The sequence below is a fragment of the Phragmites australis genome, chromosome 4, assembly GCF_958298935.1.
Source record: "Phragmites australis chromosome 4, lpPhrAust1.1, whole genome shotgun sequence".
Lineage (NCBI taxonomy): Eukaryota > Viridiplantae > Streptophyta > Magnoliopsida > Poales > Poaceae > Phragmites > Phragmites australis.
Window position 1 is genome coordinate 7,783,180 of NC_084924.1, and position 21,098 is coordinate 7,804,277.

Here is a 21,098-nt window from a genome sequence, read left to right on the forward strand (position 1 = left end):
GTCATATTCATGACTAGTACCAGCTACTGCGTCTGGGATATAATTTCCGTGATCATCACCTGCTAATGGTGGTTACACGGTTACACCTCAAACCCACTGTCTGTGATGACAGGTTTAGGCCCTGTTTGTTTTCTGTTTCTATTGCTTCCAGAAGATAGAAGCCAAAAAAATAGGGTTTTGAAGAAGTAACTTTTGGAGAAGCTAGAAGACTGTTTCTGAGAAAAATAAACTAAAACTGAGAAGCTCGTTGAGAGACACTTTTTTGAGAAGCTACGTGCTGAGAAACCAAAAATTTATTGTAAAAGCTAACAACCCATTTCTAAAAGTAACTTTTCAAACAAATCAAAAGCATAACTTTTCAGAAAAAACTTAAAAACAGAAGCCCAAACAAACATACTCCTAAGCAAGCTATGGATAAAGCCAAATGAGCAAATACACAATCTAGTAGTTAAAATGTGAGTATATCATACTTCTATCATGGTTTAATTCAGGAGATGGAGGGCATGAATGCAGGATTATCTAAAGAAAATTTTGAACTAATAGATGCATCTTTATTTTGACTTTTTGAGCGAGCAATGAAGCTGTGCAAAACGTTGAATGATTAATTATACATTCTCATTCTTGTTGAATAATTCAGATGTGGCACCAAACAGCAATTAAGTATCCACAAAAAGAATTATGCTAGATTTTTTTTTTAATTAAACGGTCATGGTTAATAAGGCATTCAACGTAGCAAAAGGTCAGGCAGAAGCCGAAATTGCAGGTCAGCTGTGCACCATGACATTCATGAAATCACAGGGCAAAGGGCCATAAAAGATTATCAGCAGCACGAATGCATAGTTTGAGTATGGATACAAATTACAGCATAAGGTGGCATGTGCAATTTTTACATGTACCAAGTGGCATAAACTGTAAGAGGTGCAAACCTTTACATTCAAATACTCTATATGAACAAAAGAAGTCCCTGAAAAAGTATACTACACTTCAGTTTCATGCTTGATTGATATCAACACACTGCATATTTACCATATTTTCGCACTGTATCTATCCTTAAATATCTAAATAATCAAAATCACCAATTAATTGGCACTTGCAGACAAGTCATTCACTAAAAAATGGCCAAGAATGAAGGACATAACCATGAAAGATTCAGTCACATTTTCTATGCTTATAAAAAAACACATTATCCTTAGAGCTGAACATACCACTGGAATCTCTCACTTCACAATGAAATTTAACTTGAAGAACATAAGGAATAAAAGGAAAGTGTTTTCTTTAGAGCTGAACATACCGAGTCTCAAGAAAGATCATAATCTACTTTAGCGTTAAAGCATACTCGCAAAAACGCCGATTTTTTTCGCGCACTTCAGCTATTGCCTTTTCAGCAGCCTCATGGTTCTTCGCTAGAAGGTACTTCTCAATCCGAACAAACCACTCCCTCAATGTCATCTTCTCCACGCTGCTTCTCCCAGTGCGCCCCTCCACATTCCTATCGCCCCCTTCCTCCGCACTGCCACCAATCACTTCCCTCTTGCCATCCTCATCCTCTTCTCCGACGCCATTCAACTTCGATTCTGGCACCATCCTTTCCCCCAATTCCTGATCAATGCCATTCACTTTTCCCTTGCCAGAATCCTTTCCCTCCTCTTCCTCACCACCGTTGTCAGCAGCAGCATGCTGAGCAGTGGCCCTCCCCTTTGGTGCTCTCCGTGTCTTCCCTCTCCGAGCCAACAGTGCATCCTTCTCCTCCTCCACCACCACCTCATCGTCCACTGATGCCTTCGAGGTTTCATCTACCTCTCCATCCCCGGTTGCCACCTTATCCTCCTCCTCACCGCCGCCCTTCGCTGCTGTCACCCTCAGTGGATCCCCCCTGCATTCTCTGGCAGCAGCGACATCCCCCACATCTTCCTCCTTTTCGTTGTCCACTTCAATAACGGCATCCTTAGCTTTCCTTGTGCTTGCCCTTGTAACCCTTCCTCGGCCTCTTCTGGTCCTATCTGCCCGTCCTCTGCAAGCAACCGCCACCTCCTCTGACGCATTCGAAGTTCCATCCCCTGTTTCCACCTTATCCTTCTCCTGCTCACCGCCCTTGGCTGCTATCACCCGCGGTGGGTTCCGCCTCTGCTCTCTGGGCGCAGCCACCTCCCCTTCTTCCTCCTTCTCCTTGTCGTCCTCTTCAAGAGCATTATCCTTAGCATTCCTTGCACTTGCCCTGCTAACCGTTCCTCTTCGGCCCCTCCCGACCCTCTCCCCCTCCCCCTCATCCTGTCCAGTCCCCACTGCGTCACCTCTCCTTGCAGCAGCTCTCTCCGACTTCGTCTTTTGCGGCTGTGGCGGAAGGGCGGCCGACAACGCAGCCTTCTTCTGCCGGCCGCGGCGTGTCAACACCGCTGCATCCTCATCCTCCTCTTCCTCCGTCTCCACGGCCTTCTTCCGCCTGCTGCGGCGCGTCACCACTTCCACCTTCTCCGCTTCGGGCGGGTCCGCCGCCACCGCGTCCTTCTTCCGTCTGCCCTGGCACGTGGCCGCCGGGGCCTTGTTCTCTTCGACCACAGCCGCAGCTTCCTGGCGCGCGGAGCGCCTAGTGGCGGCGATGGAGACGGCGAGCACGGTGTTCTCCCCGATCTTGATGCGGTCCCCGTGGGAGAGCGGGGCGGGGACGGTGGGCACGAGGGGCGCGCCGTTGAGGAGGGTCCCGTTGGAGGAGCCGACGTCGGTGATGGCCCACCGGGCCGCGGGAGGCGGGAGGAACACGAGGTCGAGGTGGCGCTGCGACGCGCCCGCGTCGCCCACGGCGAGGTCATTGCCCTTGACGACGCGGCCGACGCGGAGCACGTCGCCGTCTAGTCGCTGAAGGGTCTGCCCCTTGCGGGGGCCCTTCTCCACCAGCAGCGTGAGCACCGGCGGCGGATCGGCCATCGCGGGCGTCGGGGGATCGGAGAAGAGGAAGCGAAACGATTTCAAATTTTTGGGCGGTCGGTGGGAGGGAGCCGGGTGTGGGTGTGTTTGGGATTTTGGAGCCGGGGGCGAATGGACGATATTGTCTCCGCTGGTCCAGCACGCAGTGAGAGAGGGGCAAATTTGGAAATTTAGACAATATACGCGACCGTATTTGCGAAATTAGACAACATGTCGACGTATTTGCAAAAATAGCACTCGTATTCGGTATCTCAAATACCGAAATTTGATTTTCGGAAACTGAAAATCCGAAAACACCGCGGGCCCACCGTATTCGGCAATTGAGGTGCCGAATACGGCACTGTGGGCCGTATTCGGCACCTCAGTTGCCGAATACACCCTGTACTCTGCTGTATTCGGCAACTGAGGTGCCGAATACGGCCCACAGTGCCGTATTCGGCACCTCAGTTGCCGAATTCAGTGCATCATGTCACTTTCACGTCCTGTCGATGCTTTCGGTGTGTGCGTGCTAGCGGGATGCTGCTTTTGCGCTTAATAAAAAGCCCTGGCTCGCAGAAGAGAGAAGAGAGCAGCAAAGGAGAGAAGGGAGAAGAGAAGAGAGCAGCAAAGGAGAGAAGGGAGAAGAAAAGAGAGCAGCAGTGGAGAGAAGAGAGCAGCAGCGGAGCAACACTAGGAGAAGCAGCTCGAGCAGAGGGGGTAGCCGGAGAGGATCAACGCGAGCAGCAGCCGCGCTCAATTTCCTTAAGGGAAGTTTTTAGATTACGTAGTTAATTAGTAATTATAATTAGATTTTTCTTAGTTCGTTCAGAAGTATATTAGTCATTTTGTCAGTATATTGTTAAATTCATTCAAGTACATTTGATTAATTATATTATTTTGGTAAATTAGAGTATTTAAATTAATGATTTAGTTGGGTTATATAATTTTTATTAGTAAGTGTGATTAGATTCTTTACTTAATATAGTAACATGAATTTACGTGATTTAATCTAGGTAATTAGTTTTATTAAAGTAATATAATTAATCAATTAACTTGATTAATTAGTTTAATCACTTAGGTTTGGTAGAACCGTAGAAGATAGTGTCTAGTAGCAACAAAGATGAATATTAGTTGTATATTGCACTATTTAATTAGTATTATTTTTGTACTTATTATTTATTACATGTATATTTATTTAGGAGATACGGTATGATTTTCCATATTTATTATGGAGAACGTCTCACAGTTTTGCACGGGAGACTTGTAACAATTCAGAACTGCCAGCACATAGAGAGTTCGGTTGAGGTACCTATTGATCTAGATGCCCTGAAATCACATATTATGCGCCTTTTGCGTGTGAACCAGCAGTCCCATACTGTTGTCTTAGAGGGTGTACGGCCGCGGCTTGTTCCAAATAGCTCGGTCGTTGTCCATACGTTGTTCGAGATGAGTAGGAACAACGCATGGGCTTTATACTCACGCAAGGTATTGGAGGAGAACTTTGATATGGCGGTGTACGTAAACATAGTGTCACGACTGGTGCAAGGTGATGCAGTGACCACTGTGGAAGGCTCAAGCCAGGAGGTGATGCATGAAGAGGATGGAGGGCATGTCGGGGAGGGCAGTTCCAGTAGAGAGGGAGGTAGAGTGGACCCTGGTGAGGTCGATGCAGGATGCATGGATAATGAAGACGGTGGTAGCGGGGATGAAGAAGCTGCTGACAATGATGACCCGGTCCCGGCGATCCAGTACTTTCGTGGTACTGGGCTCCTGGAGTGTGTCGTCGTTGAGTATAACACCTTATCTAACTGGGGATACCAGAATAGCGACATTCAGGTCGGGCAACAATTTCGTAACAGAGGGGAGGTCATCCACTTTATTAGCAACTATGCTGTAATAACAAGAAGGGACCACAAGTGCGCCCGGTCTAACCCTACGGAGTATGAGGTCAGGTGTACGAAGCACCCGAATTGCCCTTACTTTGTACGAGCACATCAGCCAAAATATGAGAATTATTTTGTGATTAGTAGACACACCCCACATACATGCAGCGAAGAGGCTATTAGGAATGTGAGTCACGCCGTTGATGCGAGGTTCGTAGCCCAACTCCTCATCACGCTTATTGGCACAGAAATTTGTTTGTCGCCAAAATCGATTATGGGGGAAGTGCACACTAAGACTGGCATGCTTATCAATTACCACACCGCGTGGCGAGCGAAGCAGAAGACGTTGAAGATGCTGTTTGGAAGCTTCGAAGAGTCATACAACAATGCTCCGAGACTGCTGCAGAAGATTGCCATGACGAATCCAGGGACTCAGTGGGCCATGGCGGATGAGCCGATCAGGCTAGATGATGGGTCATATAGCATCACTGACCGATACCTCATTAGGTTATTCTGGTCCTTTGGACAATGCATCGAAGCATTCAGGCATTGTAGGCCGGTTGTATGCGTGGATGCCACATTTCTAAGCGGCAAGTTCCATGGTACCCTTATGACAGCAATGGCGGGGGATGCAAATAATCAGATCATTCATCTCGCCTTTGCAATGGTTGAGAGTGAAAACAATGATAGTTGGCTGTGGTTCCTCACCTTGGTAAGGACACGTGTCGTGGGAAATAGGGAACGAGTTTGCGTCATCTCAGACCGCAACAAGGGTCTTCTGCATGCGTTGGACGTGCTGCATGATAGCACAAACTACTCCATTGCATGGCCTGATGTGGAGAGAAGATGGTGCATGCGACACTTGGGCGCGAACCTGTACACAAGGTACCGCAGCAAGTCGCTTGTAAAGAGATTCAAAGGGCTATGTCTTCAGAACCAGCAGGCGAAGTTCAACGAGATATGGAGAGAGTTAAATGAGACCACTCGCAAGATGATGGAAGACCAGCAAGCAGGGGAGGATCAACTGCGGGCGCAAATGGTTGGGGGCCAAACTATCGTTAGTCGTTCACGTGGTACATTTAGCCAGTGGATAGCGGGGAAGCCGGCGGAGCGTTGGGCCCTTATCCATGACACTCATGGTGCCAGATTAGCGCATAGAATTGTAATGATCATATTGTACCGATTCTTATGCAAATAGCCATTCTAAAATTATTGTATCCCATGTTAGGTACTCCATCATGACAACGAACATAGCGGAGGCGTTCAACAATGTCCTGAAGGGAGTACGGGGCCTCCCGTTGTGTGCCATTATTGAGCTCACATTCTACAGAACGGCGGACTACTTTCGAGACCGTGGTAATGCTGCTATGAAGTGCAGCACACGGTTTTCACCTAAGGTGGAGCAAATCATATCAAGAAGGAGGAGCAAGGCACACTTTCATCGGTCGAGGATCTACGACTTGGCCAACAATGACTTTGAGGTCATGTGCCGCCGTAGGTATGCTTCAGGGTATAGCGCCGGGGACACCGTGCAGCAATGTCAACTTGGACCTAACGAGGTGAAGTGCACATGCAATAAGCCAAAACTGCACCATATCCCGTGCTCGCATGTCTTAGCCGCTTGCAGGGACATAGGTGGCAATGACGGATCACAATACGTATCACCGTACTTCACGATCGATGCATTGAGGAGCACATGGCTTCCAAAGATGCGGTCCTTTAACATCGGAACCAACTACAAATCGATCGAGGGCCCTAAGTGGGTACCTTATCCACGAGCACGACGCACAGATCCTGGAAGGCCTAGATCTACGAGGCTGCAAGGTGACATGGATGAAGCAGATGCTGTTGATGGCCTTCGCAGGTGCAAACTTTGCAAATAACCTGGACATGACAGGAGGACTTGCCCGACCCGTCAATAAACTATCAGCCCACTGTCAAACTGAACTGTCTTAGAGACTTTGTATTGTAAAATGTTATTCACCTGTTAGTTGTACTACTTATTGTGCATTATGTGGTTTGCACTGTACCCCTTTAGACAAGAAGTGACCATTGTATTGTAAATGTAATTTTATTTATTTATTTCGTGTTTCTTAAATATTCATGGATCCGTGTTTTGATGCAGAGACAGAGCGTAGGTAGTCAGTGAGCAAGAAATCTATGGCGGGATCCTCTAGTACAGGCTTTCCATGGACACCTGCAACGATCGCTATAGCACTTAATGCCTCCTTACAGGTTGTGCGCGAAGGAAACGATGATCCATTAAAGGAGAACAACATAATCCAAGCCGTGGCGAAATTGCATGCAAGACCCATATGTTCTAGGTTAACCGCGCCACTCCAATGTGTAACCACCGAGGACCTTAGGGCCCTCTTGTATCACCGGCGTCAAATGTATCTGAGGGTCCGCGAACTGGCCGACCATCCTTCTGTGATAGGTTTCTCTAGGAGGCAAAGAACGATAGTAATGTCGCCAGACCAGTATGCATCCCATATTCAGGTATGTCATATAAACATTTGGTCACCCTACTTATCTTATTTCCATTGATTCGAACGGTCCTCTTCTGCGTCAGGCTTTCCCGGAAGACGAACAGTTGATCAACAAAGAAATCTCACACTTCTTGACGATGTATATGCTCTTCGGCGGGGGTGTGATGCCTAGTTCGCGTAGAAGACGACGACAGTCAGCGAATCAAAGGGGTACAGAGGCGACCTCTACGAATCATCCAGATAATGACGAGGACGAAGACGATGACGATTTCATGCCCCCCATGCCTAGACGTTCGAACAGAAATACAGGAGAAAGTTCTAGGAATACTGCAAGAGGACGTTCACGCACAACATCGAGATGCCATACAACTGATAGGGAAATAGGACGTGGTACCACCTCGGAGAAACCTCAAGATGATGACGACGACGATGATTTCATGACACAACGACCCCGCCCTCCGAGGCTTCCATCTCCGGAGGACACCGATGACCCTGAAAATGATGATGGATTTGCTCGTACTCATTTTTACAACTTCCCAGAACCACCTCGGAGACGACAACCATCTTACCCGGATAGCTTTGACCATCGCACCTGGAATTCTTACGCTAATTTGCGTCGCCACTTTCCTTCGCCCTAAGCATCTATTGTAACCCTATATATTTTATTCCCTTAAGGCATGATATTATATTCTTTAGGCGTATCGTACATGATAATGTTTGTTGTTGTTCGCTCTTTATGTGTAACCTCTGTACCGGGTTCCATGCTACTTATGCTTTACAACTACTATTGTTTCCTCTGTACTGAGAATTTCTTAAATTAACAATACAGTGAATAAGACATAATAAGGATGACCTCGACATTAAAATCAATAATACATGTGTCATGACAAATTGTCCTGGCTACTCAACGGCGACGATGTCTCACACAATCTCCAGGCGTGTAAGCGTCTGGCGGGTGTGTGGCTCTCATCCCAGCAGCCTGCGCAGGCCCCTGCCTTGCGTGCCCTTGGTCGTCTTCATCATCATCTGCCTGCCCTGTGGGAACCCCACCGAACGTGTATCCCGCCCCGCTTACTCGGCTCTGTATGTACCATGCCGAAGGATCCTCGTGCGGAAGTGTGGACGGCCCTAGAACGTGCTCCGATAGAGTCCAGTGTGCCGAAGGCTCGCCATGCTGGTACCAATGTGAACTTCCAGGTTCATTGAGATCATGGGAGGACTGTCCGCCGAGTAGATCAGTGAAGGTGGCGGTCGCATGCATTGCAGCACCCCAGTCAAAAGCATTAGGGTCGCTCCAGCAAGGGGTCTGCTGCGTGTAGTCAACGACGTCCTCCTGATGAGTAGATGCTGCAGCCGGAGGTGTCATCGTAGCCGGAGGTGCTAGTGAACCCAGCGTAACCTGCTCGGGCGCAAGAGGCTGCGTGCACTCCTCGGCCTCAGCACCGGAACATGAGACATGACGCGCCGAAGTTGAAGATGTATGTCGTGATTCTGACCGGACGGGTTCCTCACGAGCACTGGATGACCGCCTGCTGTGGGAGGACCGCCTGCTGTGGGAGGCACGAGACGGGTCCATGGCATGTTGGTCGTACCCCCTCCATTGTGGGGCACACCCACCTAGACCACGTATAGCGTTTAGGAAGCGGGATCCTCTTGTCCTCATGTACTCCCGGAGAGGGTTACGATCCCTCTGCGATGATGACCTGCTTGGTTCCCCAAAAGGTTGATCCGCTTGCGTATGCATCTCATACGCCTCTTCAGTCTGTATAAGATGAGGGACATGTCAGTAATACACAGATTTTCCAAAGAAAACCAATATAAGTAACGCATCACTTACCACAACATGAAGTAGGCGGGCACGATCCTCGGGGAAGGGTCTGGGGCCCGGCTGTACAGGTCCGCTGAGTAAGGTGGCACGCGTGCGCGGACGGTACCAAGCAAGGTAGTCCCAGTACGTGGCCTCGTCGTATTGTCCAGCAGTAATGATGACATCCACCGCAGCTGATTCTGTCCACCTCCGTATGTACTCGGCATTCTTGGATGCCCAGTCCTGCGTGCCTCCGCCCCCCTTTGAGCTCCACCTGTACGTGACATAAACAGTTATAATTTGTTAACATGGATAACCAATGTACTAAGGCAACATACAATAACACACTTACTCGTGCGCCCGTCCGGCGTCTCGTGGTGCTGGAACAGGCACCACCTGTCGGTACCCGAACTGCCTCTGTACACGTTCTGGAGAATATACTTCCACGCAGTTCATGTACAACAAGAAGCATGTGGTCAACCATAAGTCTGCGTCACGGCTACAAGAGGATGCCAGGAGTCCACCATCTGCAATTTCTTTTACTCGTGCCATACGCCATGGATCCCAATCCACTAGATCAGCGCTAAGGATGTCCAGGTCACTTATCACCCTGGAGTAGTTACCATAGTCTTGCTGCTGACTCCATCTTAGCCTGGCATGAATCCACCGATACCCCATCGTTGGCCTTATGTCATCTGCAATGCCATCAGAGATGTGAACTGGGTAGTAGCACTTGAGCACCCAAGGTCTGGAAATCGGGAGGTACTCCCAACTCCATAACTGTAAGAGATGTAAGCACCCTGTAATGGTTGCCTTCCTCTTTGTTCGCTGGGTTGCATCACACAATCCTCTGTAGGTTGCAGCCAATACTGCAGATCCCCAACTGTAAGATGTAGGCTCATAAGGATGTGACGCGAGGTGGGCTGCTAACCATACAATATGTAGGACGACATAATCGCCTGCCGTGTTGCAGAACATGATGCCTCCGAGCAGGACGTATAAGTACACCTCATAGTGTTGCATAAGTGTATTCTTGTCCGCATTCAGTGGGCATGGACCGAACTGTGTCAGCCCATGAACCCAGGACATGGAGAGGCCAGCATCCTTCCCGTCGTATTGCACACCAAACCTATAAGATGCAGATGGTCAATGACGCTTTAATAGCACTGTAATATTTTAAATGCATTACATAACAAATAATTACCTATCTGCAACATAACCCTTCCACTGCTCCCTTGCGGGTCACGAAACTATTAACGGGGCACCCCTGATTGGCAGCCCGGTCAGCATGACCACGTCCCGCAGTGTTACTGCCATCTCACCAAAAGGAAAGTGAAAAGTGTGTGTCTCAGGACGCCAGCGGTCGACGAGACCTGTGAGCAGTGCCTCATCAATTGCCGGGAGAGGTGTCCTACCACCGACCTCTATGGGAGCTCCGGCCATCATGAGAGCGAAAGGTAGTAGTTCCACCCGTGCGAGTGGCTCGTAGAATCGAGGGTCCAACTCCTTAATCTTGTGCACACTCCGGGCTCGTAACGGACCCAACTGCATGAGTTATCCAATACATGTACAGCGTTAGTTCAAAATTCTCGTACCAATGAAATAGCACATATAAACGTGGTACCTGTTGTCCTGTGAATATCATCCTTCCCCTATGGTTCTCGTCGTACCGCTGTTGAAGAAGCTCGGAAAGACCACCATGAGCCATGATAATGATTTAAGGCTTCATGGTTCAACAAATAGGTGAACAACAAATTAGAATATATTACAAGCTTCATAATATTGTATCTGCTAAACAAAGGTACACGTAATTTTTTCTAATTTTACCGGATAAGGATATTCATATAATTATACTAAGGACACAATCTAATTACAATGTTGAAAGAAATTCATGATATCAAACTAATTAAATAATATAATTATATAGACTAATCAAATTCATATAATCAAACTAAGCATCGTAATTAATTAATCTAAGTACTCTAATTTATCAAATAATTTAATTCATTTAATCTAATTAAATAAACTAAGTACTCTAATTAATTAATCTAATAACGTAATTAAATAATCTAATTTGTATAATCTAAGTACTCTAATTAAATAAACTAAGTACTCTAATTAAACTCTAAGTACTCTAATAACGTAATTAAATAATCTAATTTATATAATCAAAGTACTCTAATTTATCAAATTAATATAATTAAAAAAATGTAATTGAACGGATTAAACAATCTACTCTTGAAAAACTAATCTACTTCGAAACGGACTAACCAAATAAGCTAATTACTCTAAATAATATTACTAACCTAAGTATTAAATAGGTAATATAAGGACTAACCGGTACGAAAGCTAATTAAGTGCTTGCGTTGCTCCTCTTCTGCTGATGCTTCTCGCATTCCTCTGCTCCCTTCTCTTCTCCCTTCTCTGCTCTGCTGCTGCTGCGACCTCAATTTATTCAGCAGAGCAGCGATCTCTCCGCGTGTGGCGCCAAAACAACAAATGCATGCACCGGCCGAAAGCATCACGGGAGGGAAGGGAAAAATGATTGATGTGACGTAAAAGAGATTGATGCGACGCAGCAAAATCGGTCGGCCGGTATATTTCGGCAACTGAGGTGCCGAATACGGCCCACAGTGCCGTATTCGGCACCTCAGTTGCCGAATACGGTGGGCCCGCGGTGTTTTCGGATTTTCAGTTTCCGAAAATCAAATTTCGGTATTTGAGATACCGAATACGAGTGCTAGATTTGCAAATACGTCGACATGTTGTCTATTTTCGTAAATACGGTCACGTATGTTGTCTAAATTCCCAAATTTGCCATGAGAGAGGGCGTGCGGCCTTTTCATTGGAGCGCCAGGGCGGACGTGGAGCTCCCAACCAGTTCCACCGCCAGGGTTGGCTTCCTCCGGTCAGCCTCGCACGGTAAGGCTAAGGGTCAGTTTGGTTGTACTGAAGTTTTTTTTTTTTTGTTAAAAGGTTATTTTTTCTGTTTTTCTGTTTTTTTGTTATTAGTTTTAATAATTTTTAGCTTCTTAATACACCAAAATTTAAAAAACACATATTAACTGGTTTTTTAGTTTTTAGTTTATTTTTTTAGAAGCTAGTTTTCTAAAAACTAACTCAACAGGTGCGTTGTTTGGTTTGGTTTTTGACTTTCGAGAAGTAGAAACAAGAATAAATTGAATCAAACACATCTAAGCCTTTCAACATCAGAGTGGTTTTAGCTCGTCTGGACTGATGAAGTAAGTCGTAAAAAATACAGGCACCAAGATAACAAGTAAGACAATCAAATGTCTAATTTCTTACCCAACTAGACAAGGAACGACAAAGGATCCAAACACGTCCAAAATAAGGCACACTGCTCAATCAACCATCAAATAGTTCAAACTTCAAAGAACAAAAAACATCAAGAATAGGTATGGATATCCATCTAAAAAACAATTAGTAAATTATAAGAAAAGCCATCAATAATACATCTAAAAAATCCTGAATAACTGTGGATACAGGAGAGGAGAGCGGGGCGGGGAGAGAGCGATCGCCTCTATGATTTCAGATGTTTCTAGAATAGGGGGGCTTCAAGCCTGAATCGTCTACATCCACTGTTTGCTAGCTAGCAGCACTTGATAAGCTAACAGATGTCTGCCAAACAAAGTGAATTCTAATGCCGGCATAAGTAATGGACAAACAAGTAAGATCCTGTTTGGATTGGAGGAATTCCAAAGGAATTCTAAAAGAATGCATTCATGTGGAAAGGTCTTGCAGTTTAGCGTTCGAAACAAGGAATGGCAACTTCCATTCCTGAGGAACGGCTCCCTTTCCTGTACAAAACACGGAAAAGAAAATATCCACCCAAAGCTCTTGGTTTTTCTTCCTTCATGAAGACCGAAACAACTGAACGCACGAAGGCGAGTCAGTGGCGTTATCTAGTGGGTCCCTGCGTCGGTGGGTCATGAATGAATACCGTGAGTCTTGTTCCTTCGCAGATTTCTTCCATCTCATTCAAAGCTCTTGGAAATTTTTTCCTGCGATTCAAATAGCCTAAAATTTTCATTTCTGTGTTTTGAATTCTTATAGTTTTTCACTTTTCACTCCATTCTATTCCTGTATTTTTTGCTCTTTCTCTATTTTACATTCCTTCGTTCCAAACGAAGCCTAAACAAAGTGGCTTGAGGTGTATTTGTACAATAATTAACACCGGTTACAAGATAGAATGAAAATTGGAAAAGAAAACTGACATTGGCCCCCTTTAACCGTCTATTAGTAAAATCCTAACATTGGTTGCCACCAGTTGCCAGCCGGTAATAACTGGACAGAAGCAGTACGCAATAATCATGCTGTGCATCCAAAGACCACAGATGCTCAGCAATCTTCATAAGTGAATTACTACATGGCAATTGAAACAGTACAATGCACACAAATGATGCAAAATCAAAACAAAATTGAAATTTTAAGAATTCATGCTGTGTATGACAATAATCAAGTTAAAATCTAGTGTATGTACGATCAAAACAGTTACCTACTCTGGGTCAGTAATCCTCCAATCTCTGCATTAAAAGCAGATACTTCTAGAAAGGTTTTGAATCGTGAAGTACATACTGGCACATGAACTTCAGAGATAAAGTACCACTTGGCTCTTCGCTGAAGACTGCAAAACTGATCAATCTTCAAAATAAGGATATTACAATGATGCACAGGCATGACCACCAACATTTCCCTCCTGAGAACAATTCAATCAAGCAGAGATGGATTGCCGTCTACAAATTCTATTTTAACTTAGCCTGGAAATTCTTCATTATCAAAAGCATCCAAAAGGTCAGCATCCGTACTAGACTGACCTTCACCAGCTTGCCTCCGGCGACCCTGTTTCTGCCCTCTCCTTCTCTTTGCCTTGGGCTTCTCTTCAAGATCCCTCACGCCACGTCTCTTATACATCTTAAAGCTAACATGTCTCTCTTCCGCCATCTTCCTCACCTTCTCAGTGATTTCAGCAGCAATCTGCCTGTTGTAGAGCTTCTTCAGTCCCTTCATCAGCTTTGCAAAGGTGTCAGGCTGCGGCATCAGGCCTGCCTCAAGCATGTCTAAGCAATACAAGCAAGCCTCCTTGACATGTTTCTTTGCGTACAATGCATGGATCCAGATGGTCCATGCACTCACATTGAGTTCACAGCCTTTGCTCACAATACATTCCCAAACATCCTTCGCAAGCTCGAGTTTCTCATCTCTGACCAACGCATTGAGGAGGTCCTTCAGCACCCCATACTGTGGTGCAACAAAGAGTCCCCTCCCAACCATGTCCTTGAAATAATTACAAGCCTCAATCAGCGCCCCCTGCCCAACAAGCCCACTCACCATGATAGCAAATGTGTCGACCCCTGGACTAAGCCCGCCATTTTCCATCTCGTTCCACAATATCATGGCCTGCTTCATCTCCCCAAGCTTACAAGCCAACCGAATCACCACATTGTATACCTTGAGGTCTGGGTCACATCGGCACTCCCTCATCCTCTCCATCAGCTCCAAGCACTCCTCCAGCTGCTCCTTCTTCTCGTGCGCCACAAAGAACCCATGGTACACGGTGGCGTCCACCCGCAGGCTGTCCCTTGACATGGCGTCCAAGAACTCGTACCCCTGGGATATCTTGCCAGCCTTGCAAAACGCGCTAACCAGAGTGCCGTACGTGACGGCATCTGGCGCGCACCCCTTCCTCCGCATTTCCACAAACACCCGCATGGCCTCATCAACCCTCCCCCTCGCGCCAAGCCCCTGCATCAGGGTGGTGTACGACACCGCGTTCGGCGGGCATCCCCGACGCTCCATCTCCCGCGCCAGCTCGAACGCGTCCTCGAATCTCCCGTCCGCGACGAAGCCGGCGAGCAGGGTGTTGAAAGCGACGACGTCCGGGGCTACGTCCGCGGCCTTCATCCGGGCGAGCACGTGCTTGGCCTCGTCGAGCTTGCCCAGGCGGCACCAACCGTAGAGCAGGGCCGTGTAGTGGCGGAGCGAGAGCGGGAGCCGGGGCTGGAGATCCTCGACGAGCTGCTCGGCGGCGACGACGTGTCCGGCCTTGGAGAGGGACTCGAGGAGGGAGAGGAAGAGGGCGGGGTGGTCGTGGTCGGGGCGGGAGGAGAGGAGGGACAGCGCGAAGGGCAGGAGGCGCGGGGGCGGGAGGCGGCGGAGGATGGGGGAGAGGAGGGACGGGCCGAGGAGTTGGGCGGGGAGCGGCGCAAGGAGGGAGGGCGACAGTGCGGAGGAGGCGCGGGAGAGGGACTTGGCGAGGAGCGCGAGGGAGGACGGGAGCGGCGAGGGCAGCGACGGGGAGCACCAGTGGAAGAAGTGCAGCGCGAGGGACGAGGCGGCGCCGCAGCGGCGGAGGACAGCATCGAGGAGGTGCGGCGAGGAGGCGTCAAGGCCCGAAGCGGACAGCGCGGCGGAGAGCCTCTGCGGATCGGAGTGATGGCGGCGGAGGAGGCGGTACGCGTGTTCCGCGGAGGAACCGAGGCTGGAGTCGGCGGCGGCGGTGGAGATGCCGCGGCGGAGGGGAGAGGAGAGGAGGCGCCGCATGGTGGTGCCGGGGTGCTGTGGCGGACGAGATGCAGCGATGAAGAAATGCTGGAACTTTGGTACACCTGACGTGTTTGTGTCAAATTTATCTGCAAATTAACATATAAATTCTGCCTCCGATTCAACGGCTGAGAGGTAAAAGACTTTGCATTTCTTTTTCATTTTATATCTGATAATAGATTACCTTTACAAATCAACAAGTATATCAGATTCTCTATCAGCTGGGCTTCCTTAAGATCACTTGGATCAAGGATGCATCATTGCAAACAAAACAAAGAAGACAGTACTCCTGACGCAGGAGGAAATACTCTACAATGCACTATTTTAAATTTCCGGATCAGGTATTTGTACCATCAAATGAAAAACAAAGCATATATATTCCCAACTCAAGTGGCAACAAAAATGCTCGCCCTCGGCCCTTGTCCAGTTTATGTACGTGAGCACGCCAAGTCACTAGCTAAGTGAACAAAAACACATCTATAGTACTTTGTCAATAGGGGTGAAAATTAATAGACATAAGAGTATCCACCGACACTTTTTAATTCAACAAATAACACTATTATTCTTAAATTGAGTAATCGGCAGGTACTAGGTTCACCAATTTACACCCCTATTTATCAACAATATCCTAGTCTACATCGCACAAACTCACAAAAGGAACTTGTGCTACAGGCCCTCAACAGCAGATCCCATTGATCATCAGGCTGATGGGCTGATGGCAATGCCTGCTGATATTGCGTATACAGGGAAAGTTACAATTAATCCCACCCTTCATCACATGCCCAACAACATTAGACATTTAGATTAATTTACCCATTTTTTCGGAATATTTAACTTTTTGTCGCTCTACAGGAGTGATAATTTCTCATTGAGAATGACAAATGAGTTCTCCTGAGTCTATAACAGTGGGTCTAGTGACAAATTTGTCACTCTAACAGATGGTAGGGTGGCAAAAAATCAAATGGCCCCATTTTTTCTCTCCAGTTTTATTGCTTCGTAAGATTTGACAACTTCCTTGAACTTCTCTTCTGCAGCCTCTGCACGTGACAAAGCATTCATGGTATAAGTGACCACAGCACAAATCAAATACAAAAGAAATGTGGTATCAATGAAGAAAAGGGAGATGTTAACCACCTCTGTCATCTTGATTTTGATCAGGATGGACCTCCATTGCTTTTGTTCTAAAAGCAGTCTGCAGCGGGTGAATTCCCGAAGTCAGATAACATGAAAATATAGATCAAGCATGATACATGAGGATATAACCATAACTCCTGCCAAACTTTTGGAGCACACTATCAATATATGTATGTCCTTGTTCATTGCTTCATTGTATATGTCCTTGTTCCTTGGTTTTACCAATGTAACCACCCGTTTTCCAATCAGTAGTATGATTCAACCTAATCCTTCTCACCAACTGACTATGAAACCAACCACATAACTGCCTATATGCACCAAAGAATTTGAGGTGATAATGATTATCTAAGGCAAATGTGGGGGAAAAAACCAGAGTGGGTGAATAATTTGTCAGGAAAATACGGAAAATTTTCAGTCTTCTCGTTAATCTTTTAGTTATCTCTCCTCATAACCACTCTCAAAAAGAAATTAACATATATGGAAAGAATTAGAAATGGTTAGTGAATTCGAAGGAGAAGGATTATATAAGAATTCGGTGAGGAAAACAGGATTTTTGGTGAAAAGCAGTAACCTTGACAAAAAGACAATCTTAAAACGAAGTGTTCCATCATAATTCTAAGCGTGAATCGTATGGATACCCCTCATGATCCAAATGTTCCAAAACAACTAAATTGGTAAAACTTGTGGCTAGCTAATTTGAGGATCTTGAGTTTAGCTTCGATTTTGATTTGTAATATGATCAACATCAATGATAATCAATTAAAGTAAATTGCAGATGATCATGTTAGGTGAGACAACAATTTCAAAACATACATAAAATACAGAGCTCAAGGAACAATAGCACGACAGATATAAGATTGCAATACCTTTACTTCTGCATCTGTATATGGTGTTGCTCGTGACCTACAAAAGAACAGGGTTTGTTAGGAAAAGCGTCGTTATAAATGCACGAGATTATACATCTAGTGAGCATAGACACATAAAGTCCACTTTTATCTGGATTAACAGATGAGCAGAAACATATGGCTAGAGGTTTAAATAAAGACCTGTCAAGACCAAGGACTGCATAATGGCGTGACATAGGATAAACCCTATGTCCTGTCGGAGTATATGTCTGTCTATTTTTATGATCCGAGTGGGACGTATCAGCCTGCCAATACCAGTCATCCCGAGGGATGTAATTGTAGCCACCAGGAGGGCCATTCTCCCTCCAACTTTCATAACTTCTCCTAAATTTATTCCTCTCTCTGTTGAAAACACTTTGCATGTGCCTTATCCTTTGCTGACGAAAATTAAAACCAGCAGAAAGTCAGCATACTGTACGATCAAATGATAAAGTAATCTCAGGGTAAGCAAAGTTGAGAAACATTATTTTAATGGGAGAATAAGAAAATATTTATTCTAATGGATGTGTTAAACTTCATTAAAATGTACTTCAGAGAATGTTCTGAAGCTTAACAGTAACATATAGGTGGTAGAAATATGTGATCTCAAATTTCTAAGTTGCGCATTAAAGATAACCGCAGCATACATGTCTTGAATAGAAAGATAAAAAATATGAATAAACTCACAACTCTCTCTTGTTCCTCCTCATATTCTTGCTGCATACGCTGATAATATCTTTTCTTAGTTTCCTCACTGAAACTTCCACGACTTGAACTGTTACTTGTATTCCTCCAAGATGATGTCGTCTGCATCTTATTCAACTTTTGAAGGAAAAGGAGAGTATAAGTACATTTTCAAAATGTATAGACAACCTCAAATAGTACAATCACATTAAGCATTGAACTGCGGTACATAAGAGAAAAAGCTATCAGTTCTCATCAGTCAATTATATCCACCTAGCAATCCTTCTCTGCTGTTTTCGCCTAAAAAGCATCCAACTAACAAAATAGACTATGACCCTATATTCCACAAGTCTAAAACATAATTTTGAGAAACTAGTTAATGCTATTCGACTTGAGTTGACAAGCTAAAATTCTCCTTAGTTTAGGAGGCCACATTCAAAGAACAAGGTTTTGCATTTGAACAAGCAACAAATGAGTAACTATTAACCTATTATGGTACCTGAGTGTAGAACCAATCCATACTTCTGCGAACTTGAGTAATCTGGAGTTTCACAGGAATAAGAATTAATAAAAAGGTCAACCACATGAAATCTGCAGAATAGCTCACAAATATAGTAGAGGCCAAATAATTGTAAACAGCCTCACATTACTGACAAATCTTAGAAACCCACTTCACAAGCATGAGACAGATGAGTAAGACACCTGCCTATATACCAGCCTTACTTCAGCATCTCAGGGAGTCAGGGGAGGTTACAATGAAACAGCATAAGAAACACTAAATCCTATAGAAAGTTATTATTCTCAGCATGCAATGATGCAACCGACCAAAATTGGATCAATTGATACCGAATTGCCCGGAAGAGCAAATTGCAACTAAGCCATAGCTAGACGCGCAAGCCTGAAACTACAGAAGCGGGCTAGACTGGTAAACATTCACCACACGATCATATGGGATAAGATCCTCGAGAAATTCTACCGAACTAGAAGCATAACAGGGAGGGGGGGGGGGGAGTGCCCACCGCGAAGGTGGCGGTGGTGGCGCCGATGAGGCCGAAGATGAGGATCCCCCATGCCTTGGACGGACGTCGCTCCTGTTCCGTCCACGCGCCGCCGCCGCCGCCGCCGCCGCCGCCGCCTGGGCGGTCTGATTTATCCTCCTGCGGCTGCGAGGCCATCTTCTATGGGGGCTCCCCCGCGGATTCTTTTATCTCCCGATTCGAGCTCGGTGGCGAGGGGCGCCGGAGACCAAGCTCATGCTTTCCCCGATCGAGCGCCTTCTCCTTCCCGTTAGCTCCCTCTCAGCGGCGTTGCTGCGTTGGGCGCGGCGACCTCGCGGAGGAGGGCGGATTGGTGGGCGGGGCTGCGGAAGGGGACGGCCGGGGAGGGAGGGTAGGCAACCGACTCGGTGCGTGGCGCGGTGGCGATGATGACGCGTGGGGTGGGGCGAGTGAATCTGTGGGTTGTTTCGGCACACGGTTCGATCGGTCGAGTTGGATGGCCACGAGGACTTCATTGACAACCGTGTCCACGTTGCCCGCCTCTCTCATGGAAGGGGCAAGGGTAGTACATGCATTTTTTTACAAGCCATTATGTGATTGCCAATAACGAGTAAATAAATGATCGTGATCAAGTTTTCGTCAGATTCATTTATTCAAGTTATGTGTTGTGTTTGATCAAATAAATCGACTGATTTTTTTATAACCAACTGGCAGGATAAAAGCTCATTGTATTAAATAGAAAAACATAAATATACATTTAGAAAAACTAGGGATATTTGAGACATTACGCAACCAAAAAGAAAATTCAACCCATTCATAGATCAAGGATACCAAACAACTCTTAATTTTTAGATTTTGAGCTTTTTACCATCCAATTTTTTAAAATTTACAATCTAGAAACTGCTTTTAGAATAAAAAACTAAAATAAACAGGCTCTTAAATTTACAAGAATAACATAACAGAAAAAATCCCTTAACAACCTTGCTGAATGAGATATTGGTATGTAACATTTTTGTTGGAGGATGCTAGTACATGCTATAGCCTGATCCAAGCTTCCTAAAAAAAGAAAGCTCGATCAAAAGGTGTCATTAGGGTTATAGCTCAATTTTAAACCTTGGAACTTTGCAAGATGTTATCACGATACCCACCTCTCTCTCTCTTACGAACAGAGCTTGAATTATATTAAAACATAACATAGATTACAACCCTTATATTACACAAAGTAACATGAAAAATAGCTAAATTACATAAACACACAGAAATCTCTATCTCCAGGTCTGACAACTTCAATTCCAACCATCAGAGCATATTTTGCTTGAACAATCCGCATAAGTCATGCGATTGTCATGTTGGAAGAATCAAACTTATCAATCTTTATATAACTGCTCTCCTTTTCTAATAAGTTGGACAAGAGATATCCCATTCACAAAAATTGAGATGAATGTTTGAGTCATTCAAGGACTTGAACCTACGTTAGTGTGAAGGTCGACCAACCTTCTTACCAGGAGAGCGACGCCGATTTGGCCTATCTGTAATTCGTTTGGAAACACAAAAAAGTTAGACAACTATTTAAGGGAACTATATCATATTTGTGAAGACAAGACTGCAAATTTGTGCATTATATTGGGTTGTTGTCTTGGTAAACCTAATAAGGTGATCAAGTGATCCATGGTTTTACAAATTTGACTGCAAGGTCCAAGTAGCATTGAATGTCGAATAACAATGATACTATAAAAAATATATTTAAAAAAAAAGTA

At 45.6% G+C, this 21,098-nt stretch overlaps 5 protein-coding genes across 5 annotated transcripts; 1 reads left to right on the plus strand and 4 right to left on the minus strand.

Annotated features, from left to right (window-relative positions):
- Positions 1-1,135: 1,135 nt before the first annotated feature.
- On the minus strand, positions 1,136-3,021 carry LOC133914153 (spore wall protein 2-like). The gene has a single exon (XM_062357294.1). It carries the CDS (start codon positions 2,920-2,922, stop codon positions 1,315-1,317), a length of 1,608 nt encoding a protein of 535 aa, XP_062213278.1. The 5' UTR covers positions 2,923-3,021; the 3' UTR covers positions 1,136-1,314.
- Positions 3,022-6,711: 3,690 nt separating this feature from the next.
- LOC133914155 (uncharacterized) lies at positions 6,712-7,941 on the plus strand. Its single transcript, XM_062357295.1, has 2 exons — positions 6,712-7,283; positions 7,357-7,941. The coding sequence occupies exons 1-2, from the start codon at positions 6,945-6,947 to the stop codon at positions 7,909-7,911; spliced, it is 894 nt and encodes a 297-aa protein (XP_062213279.1). The 5' UTR covers positions 6,712-6,944; the 3' UTR covers positions 7,912-7,941.
- A 2-nt stretch (positions 7,942-7,943) lies between these two features.
- On the minus strand, positions 7,944-9,954 carry LOC133914566 (uncharacterized). Its single transcript, XM_062357651.1, has 4 exons — positions 9,433-9,954; positions 9,111-9,354; positions 8,891-9,035; positions 7,944-7,963 (listed from the first exon to the last, which is right to left on the minus strand). Exons 1-4 carry the CDS (start codon positions 9,756-9,758, stop codon positions 7,944-7,946), a joined length of 735 nt encoding a protein of 244 aa, XP_062213635.1. The 5' UTR covers positions 9,759-9,954.
- Positions 9,955-12,503: 2,549 nt separating this feature from the next.
- Positions 12,504-15,821, minus strand: LOC133915530 (pentatricopeptide repeat-containing protein At3g49730). The gene has a single exon (XM_062358726.1). The coding sequence runs from the start codon at positions 15,639-15,641 to the stop codon at positions 13,854-13,856; it is 1,788 nt and encodes a 595-aa protein (XP_062214710.1). The 5' UTR covers positions 15,642-15,821; the 3' UTR covers positions 12,504-13,853.
- Positions 15,822-16,151: 330 nt separating this feature from the next.
- LOC133915531 (uncharacterized) lies at positions 16,152-19,811 on the minus strand. Its single transcript, XM_062358727.1, has 7 exons — positions 19,363-19,811; positions 18,843-18,884; positions 18,347-18,481; positions 17,822-18,057; positions 17,642-17,678; positions 16,776-16,833; positions 16,152-16,678 (listed from the first exon to the last, which is right to left on the minus strand). The coding sequence occupies exons 1-7, from the start codon at positions 19,516-19,518 to the stop codon at positions 16,599-16,601; spliced, it is 744 nt and encodes a 247-aa protein (XP_062214711.1). The 5' UTR covers positions 19,519-19,811; the 3' UTR covers positions 16,152-16,598.
- Positions 19,812-21,098: the final 1,287 nt, after the last annotated feature.

Excerpts from the sequence above, each read along its gene's own strand:
- LOC133914153 (XM_062357294.1), bottom strand. The coding sequence starts at position 2,922 with ATGGCCGATCCGCCGCCGGTGCTCACGCTGCTGGTGGAGAAGGGCCCC.
- LOC133914155 (XM_062357295.1), top strand. The coding sequence starts at position 6,945 with ATGGCGGGATCCTCTAGTACAGGCTTTCCATGGACACCTGCAACGATC. Across the intron at positions 7,284-7,356 it reads AGTATGCATCCCATATTCAG|GCTTTCCCGGAAGACGAACA; the intron begins GTATGTCATATA and ends CTTCTGCGTCAG.
- LOC133914566 (XM_062357651.1), bottom strand. The coding sequence starts at position 9,758 with ATGGGGTATCGGTGGATTCATGCCAGGCTAAGATGGAGTCAGCAGCAA. Across the intron at positions 9,036-9,110 it reads CCCGCCTACTTCATGTTGTG|ACTGAAGAGGCGTATGAGAT; the intron begins GTAAGTGATGCG and ends CATCTTATACAG. Across the intron at positions 7,964-8,890 it reads AAACGCTATACGTGGTCTAG|AATATAATATCATGCCTTAA; the intron begins GTGGGTGTGCCC and ends ATACGCCTAAAG.
- LOC133915530 (XM_062358726.1), bottom strand. The coding sequence starts at position 15,641 with ATGCGGCGCCTCCTCTCCTCTCCCCTCCGCCGCGGCATCTCCACCGCC.
- LOC133915531 (XM_062358727.1), bottom strand. The coding sequence starts at position 19,518 with ATGGCCTCGCAGCCGCAGGAGGATAAATCAGACCGCCCAGGCGGCGGC. Across the intron at positions 18,482-18,842 it reads TGGATTGGTTCTACACTCAG|TTGAATAAGATGCAGACGAC; the intron begins GTACCATAATAG and ends TTCCTTCAAAAG. Across the intron at positions 16,679-16,775 it reads TCAAAATCAAGATGACAGAG|AGGCTGCAGAAGAGAAGTTC; the intron begins GTGGTTAACATC and ends TGTCACGTGCAG.